Below are 19,305 nucleotides of genomic sequence, written 5' to 3' on the forward strand. Positions count from 1 at the left end.
TGTTCACATAGTCTCAATATTTTATGATAAAATTCTCCTTTTGAAAAATAATAAACATTCCAATTTCTTTTGTCCTCCAACATATGGGAGGCACCACAGTTCATCTAGAAAAACTAAGAAGAGCAGTGCAATAGACTGTTTTCCATTAAAAGTATGGGGAATATAGTTGAACCAATTTTGACCTCCAGAATAAGCAAGCCAAAGAAATACATGTCAAAAATGATTAAATATATCAGAGTTAAACTTTTTACAGTTGAAAATACATTAGGAAAGTTTGTATTCTTCGGTAATTATTTTATACTAGAGGCCCGGTGCACAAATTAATGCATGGGTGGGGTCCAGACGGCCCGCCCGATCGGAGGGGGGTAGGGGGGTAGGAGAGACCGGGGGCGGGACCAGTTGAGGGGAGGGGACATGGGGGATTGGCCAGCCAGCCCCACCCCCTGGTTGAACTCCCAAACTCCTAGTAGAGGGACAATTTGCATATTAGCCTTTTATTATACAGGACAATTTACTTCTAAAAATCTTAACAACTGCAAGCTTTAATATTGTTAATGTTTCCTTCACATGGCCAGCTCTTATGTACAGTAAGTCCTCGGGTTATGTCAGAGATCCATTCCTATGGCGTGACGTAATGCGATTTTCGCCATAAGTCGGAACCCACCTACATAAACACCTACATCACTCACATGGAGCACATACATAGCAGTTAATGACATGAAACAGTAAAAAAAATTTTAAAAGAAAGATAACAATTCCTGACCTTTACTTGTGGTAAATAAATAATAAAAAACATAAAGCTCATATGTACATACGTCGAAATGACGGAACTTTTTTTTTTTATAAATAAATGGGAGATGGCGACATAACCACAAAACGACATACGTCATCGAGTCCAATGTAACCCGAGGACTACCTGTATTTAGCCTTTGAATTTTAACTCTAAGAAAAAAACAAATATTTAACAGAGCAACTGAATTCTCCAAGAACCAGATGATGTTCACATACTATTTATGGAAACTCTACTTCCTTTCAAAGACCTTTTCTTACGTTTAGCACTAAGTTAGAATTTTTTATGTCAGTTGGCATATACACTTTATATGTGAAATGTCTAAGAATCATTTTATATATGAACAGTTCAGTTCAGACTCAATTATGACCATTAGATGAAATGCAGTTGGTGCCCAAAACTAGTTTCCATAATAGACTTAAAAGGCAGTATCTTCAGTGTGAATGAGTTACAACTTTCTATCACAGCCCTCAATAATTATGACCCAAAATAAAATTTTAAATATCTATAACAGCACTTAAAACTGTAATCCAAAGATTTTCCAAAGGGAATGTATATTAAATAACTTTAAGTCTTAATCCTATCTTTATTAATTTTTAATATTTTGACAGTACTATTAACAGAAATTTTTCTCAATTTACAGGCTATCAGTTATTTATAAAAATATAGTCTTATGTAAATCATATTTAAAGACAAAACACATATGAATTTTGAAGAAGCAAGAGGAGGAAGACTATTATTAAAGAGGTGACTAGAATAGTTATCTGGGAAATTTTTATCCCACATGTGAATTAACTACAATCTAGTTTCTACATTTCTGAAACTGCATCCTGGGAATCAAATCCTCACCAAATTCAAAGACCTTTTTTTTTAAGTTTTCATCCTATCTCCCCCACTTCTGGAAATGCCTCTGATATTCCCCCAAAAAAGTATAACTTTCCATAATTCCTATGACTTCTTGGTGCCTTTTTAATTGATTTCTCTCTGTTAAACTCATCCCTCTGGTTAAGAGCAGACTCTGGACTCAAAATGCCTGGAATCAAAACCTGACTATACACTTACTCTCTGTGCATGAATGTAGGTAAGTTATTTACCTTCTATGTTCTTGGGTTTTCTTATTTGTAAAATGAGAATAATAATAATAATACCTACTTCATAGGAATTGTGATGATTAAATATAAGTACACACACAAGTAAATACAAGTGAGGCATTTATAATAGAGCCTTGCATAAAATAACTGTTAGCTATCAGTAGGAGTAGCAGCAGCAGTGCATACATAGCGGGTATATTAATCAACTGAAAATCATTCTGCCATTGGTTTTACTACTGCCAATGCCATTACTACAACTGTAAAATCTCATCTTTTAGAGAAATCAATCTCTCCTACAGATTGAATCATAGGCTTCGACCTTAAGCTAATGACTCCTGAAAGTTGCTCCATTTTCTTATTTCAAAACTAGAGGCCCGGGGCACAAAATTTGTGCACGGGGGGTGGGGGTGTGTGGAGAAAGGGGTCCCCTTAGTCCAGGACATCCCTCTCACAGTCTAGGACCCCTCAAGGGATGTAGCAGTGTGCCAAGTGGCAGGCAGCCAGAGAGGAGCCCGAATCGAGGACGGTGCCACGCCGCTCGCACTCATCCCAGCCCGCTGCGCCTGCTGCTGCTGCTCAGTAGTGCTGCCTCGGAGTCAGAAGAGGCTCCTGCCGTGGCAGCTGCGCTCACCAGCTGTGAGACCAGCTTCTGGCTGAGCGGCGCTCCCCTTGTGGGAGCACACTGACCACCAGTGGGCAGCTCCTGCATTGAGCATCTGCCCCCAGTGGTCAGTACACATCATAACGACTGGTTGTTCCAGTAGTTCCACCTTAACAGTCGCTTAGGCTTTTATTATATAGACTAGAGGCCTGGTGCACGAAATCCGTGCTCAGAGGGGGGAGGTCTCTCAGCCCAGCCTGCACCCTCTCGCAATCCGGGACCGCTGGCTCCTAACCGCTCACCTGCCTGCCTGCCTGATCGCCCCTAACCCCTCTGCCTGCCTGCCAGATTGCTCCTAACCATTCTGCCTGCCTGCCTGATCACCCCTAAATGCCTCTGCCTGCCTGCCTGATCGCCCCTAACCGCCTCTGCCTGCCTGCCTGATCACCCCTAACTGCCTCTGCCTGCCTGCCTGCCTGCCTGAAAGCCCCTAACCACCTCTTCCTCAGCCCCTGCCACCACAGCTTCATCCAGAAGGACATCCAGAAGGTCATTCAGCTGTGCAGTCTAATTACACTTTTATTATTAAAGATTCCTACAAGTCAATTTCATTTGAAAAGCTCATGATTGGCTCAAATTCAAAGCATTTAATAAGCAAACTCATCATTTCACCCCATTACTCAATTTCCCCATTTAGATGTCCTATTCTGATTTCACACTATTAATTCAGTTTCCTAAGCTGAAAATTTGGAGTCATCCTAGATCCCTCCTTTTCTTCTGCCCCTCGGAGTTGATGAAATACCAAATTCTGCAGACTGTACACTTCCTCCTTCCCAGGCCACAATCCTAGTTGAGGTGGCCCAAAGCACTCAGTCCCTCAAACCTGGATTTCTACCTTTGCTTGTAATTTTGACTTCCCCTTCATTTCTTTTCTCCATAAAACACTAGCTTCCATACATTATACTTTCCTACTACTGGTTTCTTTTTGCCTGTACAACAAATCTAAACTCAGCTACTCACCTTTTAAGATTTTAACACATTAAGCGCCTAGCCTGTTTTGTCTTCCGGACGGAAAGTATAGTGTCAGTCACCGGTGACTGACTGGGCACTTAATGTGTTAATAGTTCCTTCATAATCCAACTTTGTTCCCCACTTCAGCAGGAATAGTTTTCAGTTGATTTACACACCCACTAACGACCCTGTGCCTGTTTATGGTCTTGTAGCCTCTGAAATGTGTGTTGCCCCACCTCACTCTTTAGGCCCATCCTATTCATTTGAAGCCCAACTCAAAACTCACATCCTCACTGACCTAAAGGCACCAGTTCATTCTGCCATCTCCACTTTCTAATGCCTCTCCCTTCTTTCCTAGCATTACTCAGTACTGTATGAGAGGGCTGGTTGGATCAAAATACTATGCTGGTCCCTACACTTTACAACCTAGCATTTATTATGTCAAAACATAATATTATTATGTATAACACTGAATTATTCATTATTCCTTTAAAAAGCAGACTATAAAAAAAAAGCAGACAAGAGCCTTGGCCGGTATGCTCAGTGGTTAGAGTGTCAGCCTGGCCAGTTTAGGAGCACATACCTGGGTTACTGGTTCAATCCCGGCCCTCGTCAGGGCACGTGCGGAGGCAAGCAATCAATGTGTCTCTCTCACTTTAATGTTTCTCTCTCCCTCCTTCCCTTCTACTCTCTCTAAAAAAATATAAAATAAAATAAATGGAAAAAATATCTTCAGGTGAGGATGAAAAAATAAAAAGCGGACTATATCTTATACTTTGTTTACTCTAAAGCTATAAGATAGCAGTTATTTAAGGCAGTGATCAGCAAACATTTTCTATAAAGAGCAAGACAGTAAATATTTTAGGCTTTGCAGGACACATATGGTCTCTGTCACATATTCTTCTGCCTTTATCCAACTACTTGATAATGTAAAAATCATTACCAGCTGAGAACCCTACATAAATAGGCCATAGTTTACCATCCCTGCCTCCTCCGAGGAACAGTCCAGTGTATTACACAGAGTCTCTACAGTTAAGCATTTCTATCAATCTTTAATTTTTCTAAATTGGTTGGAAAAGTTGCACTTTACATGACTTTTGAGCTCTAACATAAAATGAGTAACCCCTGAGTTCTTACCAGCTCTTTCAGACTTTTCTTTCTGTTCCCGTAATTCCTCTCCCTGGGTAGTCATCTGTTTGATGCGACTGCGAAGTTGAGCAATTTCTTCTTCTTTCATCTCCAGGGTTTCATGCATCTGCCGTTTTGTCTCTGCTATTACCATTCCCTAAACAGAAGGGAAGACTCCAAAGTGTTTGCATAACAAAACTGCATCATCAATAGCATGTATCAAACTTACTTTAAAAGGCAGAAAACAAAGTACTTCTTAGTAAATACAGCATAAGAATTTTTTCATTATTTTATAAACTGAAGTCTGTGTTTTTCACTATATACTACACTGTCTACTGTAATAACCTTGGTTACCTGACTTATCAGTGTATTTCTTATTTACTGATATCAAAATAGTAAGCTTAATCTTCTAAGTATTAAAAACATATTTTAGTTTAAAAACTTATAATCTTTCTATGAATGTTTGCCATATTTCCCCCATCTTAGTAAACAGTTTATAATGAACAAAATACAGCCTTTTGTATTTGGCTCAGACCCATCATGAACTATAATTATGAATCTGCACTGTGACGTGGAGAAAGCCTCAGAGGCTGCTGAGAGTGTAAGGTTCTGCTGCCACACTGGGTGGACCAAGACCGTGGTGCAGATCTACCTGTTTTTCTCTTTCCCCTTGTGAAAGTCTATGTATCCACCACTAATTCTTATTATGTCAGTGAGGCACCTCCATTTCTCCAATTTTCTAATTGCTACTGTCTTCCCACTCTCAAATAACCTACACAAGAAATGAAGGCCACCAAGTCAGTCATTCATGACTAACAAAAAAATGGGGTGGTTTAACTTGTCCTTGAAAAGTAAGATTTTGTGACAGCTATTACCTTAAGAAGATTATTACTTTACTTCCAGGGTTTGTAAACCCCTGCTTTAATGTATGACTCTTCCAGATGGCTAATTAAGTGGACAGATAAAAACTGGGTAAGTGAGGCATTATTATATAAAATTTCAAAACAAAATCGTGGCCTTCAGTTTCCCCAAAATACCAAATCACAATAGAAAAAGGAAACAGAAAAAGAGGGCAGTGAAACCTACAGATTAAAAGAAGTTTTAACAGTCACATCAATCACTTGCAATGAAAGAATCTTATTTGAATCCTGATTCATAAAAATGGAAAAATAATGTCTGAGACAAAAGGGAAATCTGAAACTAACTAGATAGTTGATTGTATTAAGAAATTAAATTTTTTATGTGATCATGATTATGTGGTTATATTTTTATAAAAAACGGAGTCCTTTACTTTAAAGATACATTAAAATACTTGTGGAAGAAATGATAAGATTTCTTGCATTTGTTCCAAAGGGTTGAGGATAATGGGGGTTGGGAATGTACAAATGAGATAAGATTAGCCATGCGATGTTAACTGTTGAAGCTGGGTGATGGGTTCATAGGAATTCATAACATTAATCTTTCTACTTTTGTAAGTGTTTTAAGTTTTTCATAATAAAAAGGCTTTTTTTTTTTTAAGTGGGCCTTCATACATTGTATAGAGTAGAAACTAGCAAAATGATATTATAGAATGAAAAGATTGCCAATACATTTCAATACAATGGCTCTGACATGTTCTTAATTGCATGGCTACTGTAGCTATAAAGCAGCATATTAAAGAAAATGGTGGATGGTGTATAACCAACTGGGAGCTGCTTTTTAAAAAGGACCCAAGAACTTGGAACTGAAAGAGTTAAGTCAAAACTATTTGCCCATGAATTTTTCAGTTGTCATTGCTGCTATAGCTACAGCTGCAGCTCTAACTCTACACTACCAATCTCTTTCTATTTATGCTTGTCTATTTTTTAGGCAATTTATCTAAAAGATTATTCTGTTTCCATTTTATTTGAAAGACAATACTTTTATCATCCACATTTAGCAATGCCTTAATTATAAATAACTTTTCTCTGAAACATGTTATATACTATAAACAGATTTCTTTTGCAAGTTATTCTAATCTATAAATCAAAATACTGAAATCCAGAAATCAGAGAATCAGCTTCACATGACACAAAACTAATGCTAACAGTTATATAAATCTAGAAATTAAAACAAAAATATTTTTCATGGAAGCAGCTGCAATAATTTTGGAAAGCAGAGGTCTGAATGCTTCCAATTGCTTCCAAAAGTGAATTTAGTATCATAAGTATTGTTTTACCTTATCTTGTTCAAGCTGTTCAATTAAGTTCTTTGCATCACGTAATTGAGTGATAAGTTTAGTCTTCTCAGCCATATGAAGCTCCTAAAAATTTTAAAAATTTTAAAAATTCATTTCCATCTCTAATAAAGCTTCTCCTCATATGAGAACTCTAAACATTTTCTCTAATTTGGATACTTCTCATAGTCTAGAACAGTACACAAGATGTCTCAAAAGTATTGTAACTGATATGAAGCCCAGAGCACTTGGGTGCCCTCTCCACGCTGTCTACAGGGGAAGGAAGAAGGCTTTGCAGAGGAGGTGCAGGCCACGCCGGGGCCTGTGCATCTAGCTTGATGGGGCTACATTAAACAAAACGCATTTGCTCTTTACCTTAATCTTTTCTAGCTCTTGAAGTCTTTCATCTAGTTGTTCCTGCAGTGCTTCTTTTTCGCTGGTTAACAGTGTACATTGTTCCTTACGTGACTGAATTGTTTCCTTACAACGCTGCAGTAGGTTCTCTTGACGCTTAACTCTTTGCTGAAGTATTTCCAGTGAGTTAGCAGAAGCTCCATCTCCAACTAGTAACAATAAAGCAGCACAAGCAGGGGCAGTCAGTGAGGAATATAAGGGCTTCATGAGAACAGTTCATTCTGTTAGTACATAGGACTGTCCCAACACTCTGCTATACCCTAAACCAGATCAGCAAGAGAGGGGCACCCTTCCTTTGTCTTAGCTCCCATCCCAAAAGGATTAATAAAGTATTCCTTCCAATGTATTCTAATCTGTCCTAGAAAAGAGTTCTGGTAAGTACACCTTTTTCCATCTCCTTACATTTATGAGTGAAGTTTTCACACTTCTGGGGAATTTCAGGGCCCCTTATAAGATGGTTGCTCAGACAGCTACTGTGGCTCTGGCTAGACCAAAAGTTTATCACAAATCTCTTGGAGACAAAGAGCTGGTAAATAAAAAGTAGAAATTTCATTGAATATGCACCTCAAAGAGTAGGGAGGACTATACATGGATTTTAAGAAAAAAATTAACTACTCTTTTCCAGTTAGATAGCAAATAATAGGGCAAGAACAGACACCATTGAATGCAGAAACATGTAAGTAATATTACTTAAAAACTTATAAACAAACAATTACATATTCATTAATCTCGAGTAGAACTATCCTGTTTATATGAAAACTATTGCTATCAATAAAACAGGATAAAAATTTTTTAAAAGTATAATACACTTATTTCAATTATAATGAAAATGAGGTGCTACTACTCACAGATTGTCAAGTCTTAAAACAATTACTTACTTTCTCCTGAATAACAACAACAAAGAACTAAAAAAACAACAAAAACTCTTGCATCTTCCTGGAAATGGATCAAGAGTACTTTACACGTCTATCTCGGCCCATATCTAATAGCTCAGATCCTAGAGTCTCTCAACACCCTCCTCTGATTTTTAAATTAACGTTTTGACAAGATGAAGCTCACCTACTGCCACTCCATCACTCTCTGTGTTTTCTTCAGTGACGCCTTCAGCCTGTGGTTCCATTTGAGGGAGTGGTGTTGTTAAATCAATATTCATTGGGCCATTTCGTAGCCGTTGTTTCAGCAGAGAAACCTAAGAAAAATGTGCTTCATTAGAAAAAAAATGATTCAAAAGAAAATATAGCAGTAGTACTTTCTTTACAACAGAGAGGACAGAGTAAAAGATACGTTTTGCTATACCGAGGGAAACAATTAAAATAAAAGTTTACTCCCAAAGCAGTTGATTTTTTATTTGTTACTTTCAATTATATCACAGTTAGCCAAAGGATAATAAATCAACAATTATCCTTAAAATTAACCGAGGAAAAGCAAAGAGTTTTAAAAATACCCCATTTTTAAAAACATTTGGAACCTATTACATATCCCATCAAAACTCCTTTTATTTTTCTCTATTCAAAAATTTCACACTTTTAATCTCTTACCTGAGTCTGGAGAACACTGATATATTGATCTTTTTCCTCTAAAGATGCATCAAACTCCTCTTGGAGATGTTTCTTTGCTTGCTGGTCCATTTGGAGCTCCTAACACATAAAGGATTTTATAGGTAGTTTTTAGCATAAAACAAAAAATACAGACTTGAAGTTTTCAAATTTAGAAACATAATCTGGATTTGCATTCCTCTTAAGATAAGGTATCAGCAACAATAATTAAGAGATAATCAGTATTTAAAACATTAGTATTTTTTAAAAAAACATTAATATTTACACCAGCAAATAAGTTTTGATCCTTCTAGAATATGAAGATCCAATAATAATATTTTGTAGTTGTAATGAATGCTGAATTGAGGATAAAAAAAATTCCTGAGAATAAAAAAAATTCCTGAAACTTCTACTCAAAATGCTGCTTTCTTTAGGTCCTTAAACGAGCCTTCCTAACTGAATCCAATGATCTTTACCTCTGTGCTATAGCAGTCACCATAATGATCTCCTCAACGTACCTGCTTTCCATGGCTTCAGGGCCTGTCTGTATTCCTGTCTCTAACAGTTTCCTCTCTGCCCTTCCCTGATTCCATTGGCCTCTATCCCTCTGGGCTGTCCTGTGGCCTCGGTGCTTTTCCCTTACACTTATTCCTCTGGCATGCTAGAAACTAACTTCTAGAACATTTTAGATATCCCATCAAAACACCTCTATTTTTCTGGGATTCCTACTTTTCTTACCTGAAGTCTTCCTCTGACTTGATCCATCCCTCACACATTTGCTAGAAAATTTTCCTCAAACAATATTTTCAAGGACTTATAAGCAACGCCCTCTTCTTACACTGTTTCAAATTTACTAATTCTCAAAACACTGAGGCACTAACTGTCCTCTGTTCCCCATCACGCCCACATTGCCCAAGATCTCTAAGTTCATTTACTGGTTTTTTCACTAAAGACTCCTAACTTGACTTTCCCTCACAGTAGTAGTTTCCTAATGATGGTCTTCCAGAACACGTCCAGAATGAAGTTTTCATGAATCCATGGTGAAATAAGAAATAGAGGTCAATGTAGAGAGTTTTTCTTAGATTCAAATCTTTTATTTAAACAGCTGTAATTTATTCTAAAAATATGTCCTTCCTAACTTTTTATTTAAAAAAACCTTTATGAGCCCTAACCGGTTTGGCTCAGTGGATAGAGCGTCAGTCTGCGGACTGAAGGGCCCCAGGTTCGATTCCGTTCAAGGGCATGTACCTTAGTTGTGGGCACATCCCCAGTAGGAGGTGTGCAGAAGACAGCTGATCAATGTTTCTCTCTCATCGATGTTTCTAACTCTCTATCCCTCTCCCGTCCTCTCTGTAAAAAATCAATAAAATATATTTTAAAAATAAATTTAAAAAAAATAAAAAAACCTTTATGAAATAATGAAAACAGAAGAATCTGGTTCCTTATTCTTAATGTCCACACTTGAAGAAATAAAAGCAGCCCCATAACAATTCTCCTGTGCCCCATTTCTGGAAGGAACTGGAGATCATTTTTCAGCCCATAACCCACAAGTCTGGAAAGAACTGTTTTCCATGACTTTGCACAGGCCAAACCCATAAAAATGCCTCAATTTATGCTACGGTTTTCAGATTTTGAATGTCGTTTTTTTAAATATTCTAACAACTTAACTATATCCTTAAAAAAAAAAGTGATGCCAATACTGATTCTAAAGTCCAATCTTAAAATTCAGTATCTTACGGGGGGGGATCTGCATGTTAGCCACTTAGAGATGAAAAAATATGTTCAAGATTTACTATCATGATATGACAGTTTATATATCAACCTTAATCACTCAAACTATTTTGTTTAAATGTAAGCCTATGGAAGAAAAGTAACTCTTTCAGAAATCTAAATAAACTGTATTTCCAGTTTAAGTTTAAATCAGTAATGATTTTAAAACTATTTTCCACGTAGTCTATCTGCCATTGAATAAAGTCTAAATGCTCCCTTTAGTGAACTGCTTAAACTAACCCTGTCCAAGGCACAAGAATAAGATACTGAAGTATAATTAAACTTTTTAACAAAATTAAAAATGGCTATAATGTTACTAAATATGACAACTAATTCAATAATTCTCCTACTGCTGACCATTTTGGCATACCCTGGGATTAACATTTATATGCGTTAAGTTTTGCAAGGTCTTTTCTGATTACCTTTTTACAGAGAAATTTTGATGAGTGGAATGTATCAAATACCTTTAATTGTTTCACTATTTTTATCTCGGTCCTATGCTACCCATTATGTTCCAAGGTGATTTCAGCTGAAAAAAAATGAACCCTCCCTCCCTGAAGTCAGCTTTGAGAAAAGCAACTGCTTATAACAAATAGCATTTGGAAGAGCCTGGAAAAAGTACATGCCATACACAGAGAGAAGGACAGAGAAAGGAGGAGACATCTAAGACAATGTCTTCATTTATTCCTCACTTAACTGGCCTTAAACTGTTTCTACTTACCTTTTCACTTCTTTATCTTATTCATTAAAAACACCTAACATGCTAGGTACTAACATAATATTTGCCTATATAGATCGGTTGTTTTGTTTTGTGTGTCCTCCAGAAAATACTAGGAGAGATGTTCATGGACTCTATTTCTATATATACTCATAACCACAAGGGGAAGAAATAAAATACTAAAAAATACTTTCTGAATACTTTAATATAGCAAAATAAAAGTACTGTACCCAATTTTGGTCTGTCTAAATCAGTTAAGTACTACAGAAAAGCATGCATGAGGATTAGGGTGTGCAGTGGAGAGGTTGGGGGAAGTAAGAGAACATAGGATAGCCTCTTTCTTTGGCAAATATTAAATATACCACAAGGGTTAATAGGGAAAGAATATATATGTAATGGCTTATGATCTAACAATATAGATAGATATGGAAAAAGATTTTTTTAAATGATGGAATGGGAATAGCATATAAAAATGTATTTAACTAATTTCAGTAATCATAATTCATGTTGGTATATTAGTATTGCTATTCCAAGACTGTTGGTTTATAACGTTAGGGTAAGACAAATGAGTAATTCTGAATGTTCTAATTTATCAGCAGATTCTTCAACAGATGAACAATAAAGAAAACAAAGGGATGCAGGAATGTGTACATTTAAAGAGACTTTAAAAATATATCAAAAATACACCCTAACTGGTTTGGCTCAGTGGATAGAGCGTCGGCCTGCTGACTGAAAGGTCCCAGGTTCGATTCCGGTCAAGGGCATGTATCTTGGTTGCGGGAACATCCCCAGTAGGGGGTGTGCAGGAGGCAGCAGATCGATATCAGGTGAAGATTAAAATAAATAAATTATATATATATATATATAAAATATTTACCTGGGCAAGACTGTAGTGTCTGAGAGACACATGGTGATAAAACAAAAAGACACAACAAAGTACAATAAAAGACAGGATAATAGTCTGAAGAAAGAAAGGAAGCTGTGATTGGGTTAGGAAACAGTGAGGCGTTTTTGAGGTGACTGGCAACATTCTATTTCTTGACCTTGCTGGTGATTATAACAGTGTTCACCATATACATGTAAGCTATATATATTTTAGCATGATTTTTCTATATCTGTTTTATTTTATAATTAAAATATTTTAAAATGTTCATAAGTGATGTAGCAGAGATACAGAATGCTATTCTCCAACCAATATAAGCCATTATTGTCCATCCTTTTCAAGATAGGACAGAAGCAGAAATTAGTAAAGCATTATTTCAAATAATAAATATTTGCCTGAATTCTAATACATCACTGTAAAAATTATCCCCCAAAATTACAATGGACAAAATTTTTATTTTATTTTACCAAAAAGACTGTTGGTTAGGAAAAACAAAAAGAAGCCTAAAACACCTAATTGAAGGGACAGTTTAGCCTTGAAAGTTGCCACTGACTGTTCATGCAGGCAAATGATATTCTATTGCTAAGACTCCTATTTCACTAATTCCACCAACAATATACAGGCTGTAACAAAAAATGTATACACACTTTAACAGTTGATAGCCCAATTTTGAAAATGAAATACATTTTAATAAACACTGCCTATATAATTATTCAAAGTGTGTATACATTTTGGAGGGGCACCCTATATAGCTGAGGAAAACCACGCAAATAAAAACTGTAAGAATTGGCCCCTCGTTTTGTAGGTTGAGCTGGTTAGTAATTGCTATAACTACTGAAGTACATATGAAACTACCCCAGCATGTACAATAGTTCTGATAAAAACAAGAGATTTAATTACTATTCTCAAAGTACTAATCACTACAACTTACCTCTCTTAATTCTGAAATTCTCCGAAGTGATTTATCCTGGCTCTGACTTAATATACCCTATAATTAAAAATAAAAAAATAAAGTTTGGTCAAACAACTGCATGACATAGTAATACAAAGCAAGTCAAAAAGAATTATTTTTACAATATTACAACTGTTTATCTAAAAATAACCTGAGGATGGAGTACAGGACTGAAAATCTTAAGGTATAACCATGTTGAAAATCTGTTAAACAAAGTTAAATCATGATGCGACAGAACTGTTCTGCAGCTGGCTGTGGTAGTGATTACACAAATCACATGCAAACCACAAAGTCAATTCTACTATATGTTAATTTTAAAAATAAAAAAAGTTAATTAAATCGAATTCCTAATGCAATTCAATTTATATCATTGCACCCTATAAGTCAATTACCAATCTGTTTAAACGGGGTTTTTTGTAATTTAAAGACAAGACAGTCCTTTTCTATATTAAAAAAAAGAAAAGCCTGGCCAGTGTGGCTCAGCAGTTGAGCACTGACGCATGAACCAAGAGGTAACCAGTTCAATTCCCAGTCAGGGAACATGCCTGGGTTGCAGACTCGATCCCTATTAGGGGGCGTTGCAGGACACAGCTGATCAATGATGTTTCTCTCTCACCGATGTTTCCATCCATCTACCCCTCTCCCTCCCCCTCTCTCTAAAAATCAATTTTAAAAACATTAAAAAAGAAAAGTCCAGGAGAAAACCACAAAGAGAACTATAGATTGCTAAATTAGTAATCATATATTAAACTCAAGAAGCTAAAAGAGTAATAATGAAAGATGAAGTGATTCATCCTTTCCTGCAAGGGGGGAAAGGGAGAGGACAGGAGACAGGTGCTTTTCACTAAATTGAAAATTAAACCTGAAAAGTTGTGGTCTATGGAAAGGAAACAAAGTAACTGTATATTCTTGCACAATATATAGAGAGGTAAAGAAATGGGGTAAATTTGGAGCTTCACTGGTCTGTGTAGATTAACAACAACAAAAAACAGAGAGATACAGGTAGGCAAATGGTTTGCTTATATGGTCCAGAAGAGTATGACTGGGTTGTATTTGTGGGGCCTGGTAAATGAATAAAACAAAAACCAAAGGCTTTTTCCCATAAAGCCATGAACACAGGTTTTATTTGATTTGGTATAACATAAAAATTTTAAATGCAGGAAAATGCAGTGCTGAGAGCGATGAAAAATCCCAGTGCGTTATTTACAAGCACCCGCTCTGCCATCTAACTGCCAGGAAGGGATCCCAGCTCTCCTCCCTATCTCTTACAGGCTGTGCAACAATAAACAAGTCGTTATTCCTCAATTTCCTCACAGAAGAGATTTAAGGACTAAATACACCATAATGCCTGGCACCCAGTAAGAACTAAATAAATGTTAGATAGTATGAGCAGTACTGATAATAGTGTTGGCAGTACTTACAATTTTAATTTCATTGGGTCTACTGAAAGGATGTTTGTCAATTTAATAAAGAGGTTTCTAGGCATGCCAATATGGGCATGTACAGCAATGTAGGGGAAAAAAAGCAAAAGTTACTGCATTTTATCTCCAACACCCTTTATATTTGGGACTATGCAACCACAATTCTCTACAGACACTTAGTGATAGAAATACATACACCTAGAAATAAAAATCCATAGACAATTCATAGAAACACAGAATTTGGGAATAAGATGACCTTTTAAGAATGAATTTATGTAATATTAATAATACAATGAATTAAATCAGAACCACCACCCTCCCGCCACTTCAATAAAACTCACGTTTAAGAAAATATTCTTAAAAAACTAAAAGCCTGGCCGGTGTGGATCAGCGTCAATATATGAACTAGGAGATCACAGTTCAATTCCCGGTCAGGGCACATGATTCCTAGTAGGGGGCATGTAGGAGGCAGCCAATCTATGTTTCTCTCTCCCCCTCTTCTTTCCTCTCACTCTAAAATCAATAAGAACATATCTAAAATAAAAATTTAAAAAGATGCAACCTGCAAACTAAGACATTAGGAAACATGTCTAAAAGAGCAAAACATGCCTTAAAACGAAACCTCTTAAGCACTTTAGGGATCAGAAACTGAAAGACACCCATCCCTACCATGTAAAATCTCTGGGATACCTCCCTCTTTCTCTTTATCAAATCTATCACACTTCTATTATTCTCTTTATCAAATCTCCAGTAAATCTCTGCTTTACTATTACTGCTTTACTATATGTAATAATCATATGATTATTACAAGTGAGGATAGAACTATTTTACTATGAGATTCTTACTAATTTTAACATTATGTATGAATCAATATCATAGCCAACAAATCACTTACTTGTAGCTTTTTCTTCTCTCTCTGAACAGTCTGATAAGCTGTTACAAGCTAAAATAAAGAAAAAGTCATCAATAACATGTCATTCCTAAATAAATGCAATTAATTATTCTAAACTCCACTAAAGCATCTTGTTATGAAAGTCAAAAAAATAAATCATAAGAATTCTTTTATATAACAATTCAACCTAGTTAGATGCATATACAGCCAAACTAAATAAAATAGGAAATACAGTTCTAAAAAATAAAAGGAGAACTCAACTCTATAAAAAAAGATATTAAATCTCCTTTTGATTTAACCTTAGACATGTACTTCTTTAAGTATCAGGACCTAATTCATAGGTAGGAATTAGAGCCAACTCGCCTAAAGGCAGAAGACAGCTCAAATAATAATCATAGACCAGTACCATCAGCAACAGCATCACCTGGGAGCTTGCTAGAAACTGAAATTCTTGGGCCCCACCCCAAACTAACTGAACAGGAATTGGGGGAGGAAGAGCAGGGAAACACAGGAATGTGTGTTTTAACAAGCTCTCCAGGTGATTTTTTGCTTGACTATGTAATTGATCTCTAAAAGTTCCTTTTGGTTATAGGACCTGTGACTATGGCTGTGTAAAAATCTGATGAAAAGAACTCATAACCAACAGTTGAAAACTGGTTCCTAAAGAAATGTTTAACCACGTAATCTAACTAGGATATTTACTAGTAAACATTCTAGCACAACTTGGTGAAGTTATATATTGATAAATCTTTTAAACCTGTAAACCAAGCATGTCAAACTCACAACCCACAGGCTGTATGCCTCATTTATTTGGCCCGTGTTAGCCTTTGAGTTTCACATGCTTGCTGTAAACTATATAGCACTACTCATCTGAAAGCTAAGCACATGGCCTCAATTTAGACCTTACTTTAGAAGTGCTAGTGGCCTGTGAAGAAATACGCTGCAGCTTTAGGAGGAAGAACTCCCCTATTCTGAACCTTGCCATTTTCCTTGGAAGGCTACTCTGTGCCCCTACATGCCTCTACTGAAATCTTGAGTGAAGAGGCAGATAGCAATGGAAAGTGCATTGGCAACAGAGATTATGAACACAAAAGAACACACAAAATTCTATCTAAGACTAGGACCCTCCCTTTCTTATTACCTTAAGACCAGATAGGGTAGAAAAGGTAAAGACAAAGTCTATGGGCTCTTTTCCCTAATGAGTTGCATAACTCTGCGGTAGCACAAATATCAGAACAACAGAAAGACATAGAATCAAATAGGACTCTGTCAACTGCTACCTATGTGACAGTAAGCAAGTTACTTAACGTCTATGATTAAGTCTCTATGAGTCTCTAACCCCTATTCTACAAATGAGAGTTAATTGATAACTACTTCACAGAGATGATGCAAAACTAAATGGCACCATAAATATCAAATGCATAGTGTCTTACACACTTAAATATTAATTTTACTGTTGCCCCAGCTTCAAACTTAAAAGCCATAACTAAGCTAGTGAAAATAACATAAATTTCAACAAAAATCAATACCATTATTAACTTTGATAGAAATAAAAAATAAATTTTAAAGGAAAAGTTGCCTGATTTCACAAGTGCCTCCTGAGATACATGGTTTTCCTGCCCTGTTTACATCTCTGGGTTCCAGCCAGCCTATAGCTTTTAGCCTAATAATTCCTTTCTAGTTTGCCAGCATTCTATAGTTTAAAAAAAATACTTTATATATTTCATCTAGGGTTTTTTGTTCTTTTTGGCTGCAGGTTAAAACTATCCATATTGTAGCCATAATTGGAAATAGAAGTTATGGCTAACTTTACATACTAACTTTGAATTTTATTATTCATTAGTTAAAATTAACGATACTGCTGATTTACAAACTGCTAAGACAATAAACTGGTAGGCATTGTAAAAAAATATATAATAAGCCATAGGCAACTTGCTGTAGAAAGGTTTTCCTTAGGAAAGATTGTTTCAACTGCACAAGATGGGGAGAACTAATACAATTCAACCTGAAGGGAAGATGCTGAAAAGAGAGATGGGGAGCACTACTTCCTCACTTAGACCAGAGAGTGTCATCCTCAGAGGGATAGAAGTTAAAAGATTCATTTGAGGCAAAATTTAAATGTAGGTACAATGAAAATGAAACAAATGTGTCAGAAAATCAAACTACTTAAAACATAATTGGGGTGTGTAATATTGAAAATCTGATTAGCAGAAGAGGTCATGTTGAAGCCACAGCACTTAGATGAACAAGGGAGAGGATGTGAGGAGGCAAGATGATGAACTCTGCACTGGGTGTCCAAGCAGAAAGGCAGAGTGTGAGAACTAGAAGGCTACAGACAATAAGCTCCGAAACTTTACTAAGAGTCTTGCCACAAAAGACCTGAAACACTGAAAATCTTTAACTAGATATTGCCAGAGATTACCCATCATTAGTAGCCAGCTTATCTAAGGAATTGAGAGTTTTGCCAACCACAGGTATAAAAGCCACACAGTAACACGAATTAGAGAACAAAGGGAAGAAATTTTCCTTTAGGCAGAAAAGGCATGCTCCTACCTCAGAACATTTCCCTTTGTAGCTATTCAACCTTCGTTCCATTCTTCGCAACCACTGAATCAACTGTTCTTTGTTGAGGCTGTCCAAATTCCCTAGCGAATCTTCAGTCTCGCTCTCCATATCAGAGGGTGGATCAACAGTGGCAGCAGAGAGGTCCAGGTCAAGTCGATTCAGGGATTCTCTGGAAGATGTTCGTACCAAAGACTCTTTTGAAGAAGATCGGAATAGAGATTCCTTTATCGGACTTCGAAACAAAGACTCCATGGAAGACACCCGGAGCTGGAGTTTCTGTGCTAAAGTCTGTGTGTCACCTGACTGTAACCAAAAACCACAGAATATGTGGGTTAAAAATACACATTTAGACTTCTATTATTCCCTATCACCAGCAATAACCTATTAAAAGCTCTAACATATTCAATTAAAATCCCTGACATTTAACATAATACATTGTTTTCTGAAAAATAAGAGACACCTGGTTATTTCTGAAAAAGTGCTGGACCTGGAATCAGACGACTGGGGTGTAGATCCCAGGTCTGTCACCGAGCAGTGGAATGACCTTCACTAAGTCACTTCCTTTCAGTCTGCACATCTGTAAAAAAGAAGGAAGCCTTCTGTTCTCTTGTCTCAAATCTCTTACCTACAAATCTGCCCCTGTCACACTGTCACCAGTCTGATGGTTACAATAAGGGAGAGGGTGGGAAGATGGGTGAAAAGGGTGAAGGGGAATATAGTCAATATATTGTACACAACAGTTTAAGTGAACCGAACTTTTCTCAAGACTGAGACTGGTTTAATGAGATATATAACAATTTACCAACCCAACTCCAGGGAAGTTTCAGAAGAGGGAACTATGGGGATTCAGAATGAGTCACCCCAAAATGTGCCTCTGTGCCTCTGTGGTATGCCGAATGTTTTGAGCTAAAGGCAACTTTAACAACAGCACAAGAGAAAATTCTGCCTCTCCCTTAACTACCTAGAACAGTGGTCGGCAAACTACGGCTCGCGAGCCACATGCGGCTCTTTGGCCCCGAGTGTGGCTCTTCCACAAAATACCACGTAAAGGTGCACAATACAGTGCGATTGAAACTTCAAGGCCCATGCGCAGAAGTCGGTTTTCGGCCTGGGCGAGTCTGTTTTGAAGTGGTGTTAGAAGAAGTGAGGGGTGTCAGTCAGTCGGGCAACGGGAGACGTGGCGCAGGCGGGCCACGGGATACGCAGCGCAGGGGAGGTACATTGCTTTGAGGTACTGAGGTACGTTCACTGAGGTTGACCCCTTCCAACTCTCCCATCCACACTCGTCTATCTGAAACAAGTCAGATAGACGAGTGTGGATGGGAGAGTTGGAAGGGGTC

The 19,305-nt window shown here is 37.0% G+C and overlaps 1 protein-coding gene across 8 annotated transcripts in view; it reads right to left on the minus strand.

Moving 5' to 3' along the window:
* The window catches only part of GOLGA4 (golgin A4), an 86,279-nt gene that overhangs the window by 44,247 nt on the left and 22,727 nt on the right, over nucleotides 1-19,305 (minus strand). For 5 of the 8 annotated variants that reach the window (XM_014548410.1, XM_005877077.2, XM_005877075.2 and 2 more), the window contains 8 exons: nucleotides 17,954-18,268; nucleotides 15,404-15,451; nucleotides 13,067-13,123; nucleotides 8,768-8,866; nucleotides 8,289-8,418; nucleotides 7,191-7,378; nucleotides 6,819-6,902; nucleotides 4,631-4,778 (listed from right to left, as the gene is read on the minus strand). In XM_014548410.1, coding sequence (XP_014403896.1) covers nucleotides 4,631-4,778; nucleotides 6,819-6,902; nucleotides 7,191-7,378; nucleotides 8,289-8,418; nucleotides 8,768-8,866; nucleotides 13,067-13,123; nucleotides 15,404-15,451; nucleotides 17,954-18,268 — 1,069 coding nt within the window. Of the gene's footprint in view, nucleotides 1-4,630; nucleotides 4,779-6,818; nucleotides 6,903-7,190; nucleotides 7,379-8,288; nucleotides 8,419-8,767; nucleotides 8,867-13,066; nucleotides 13,124-15,403; nucleotides 15,452-17,953; nucleotides 18,269-18,425; nucleotides 18,543-19,305 lie in introns of all 8 variants that reach the window. The other 3 variants (XM_014548408.1, XM_014548407.1, XM_005877076.2) reach the window with 3 other exon arrangements.

This window comes from Myotis brandtii, unplaced genomic scaffold (genome assembly GCF_000412655.1).
Source record: "Myotis brandtii unplaced genomic scaffold, ASM41265v1 scaffold506, whole genome shotgun sequence".
Classification (NCBI taxonomy): Eukaryota; Metazoa; Chordata; class Mammalia; order Chiroptera; family Vespertilionidae; genus Myotis; species Myotis brandtii.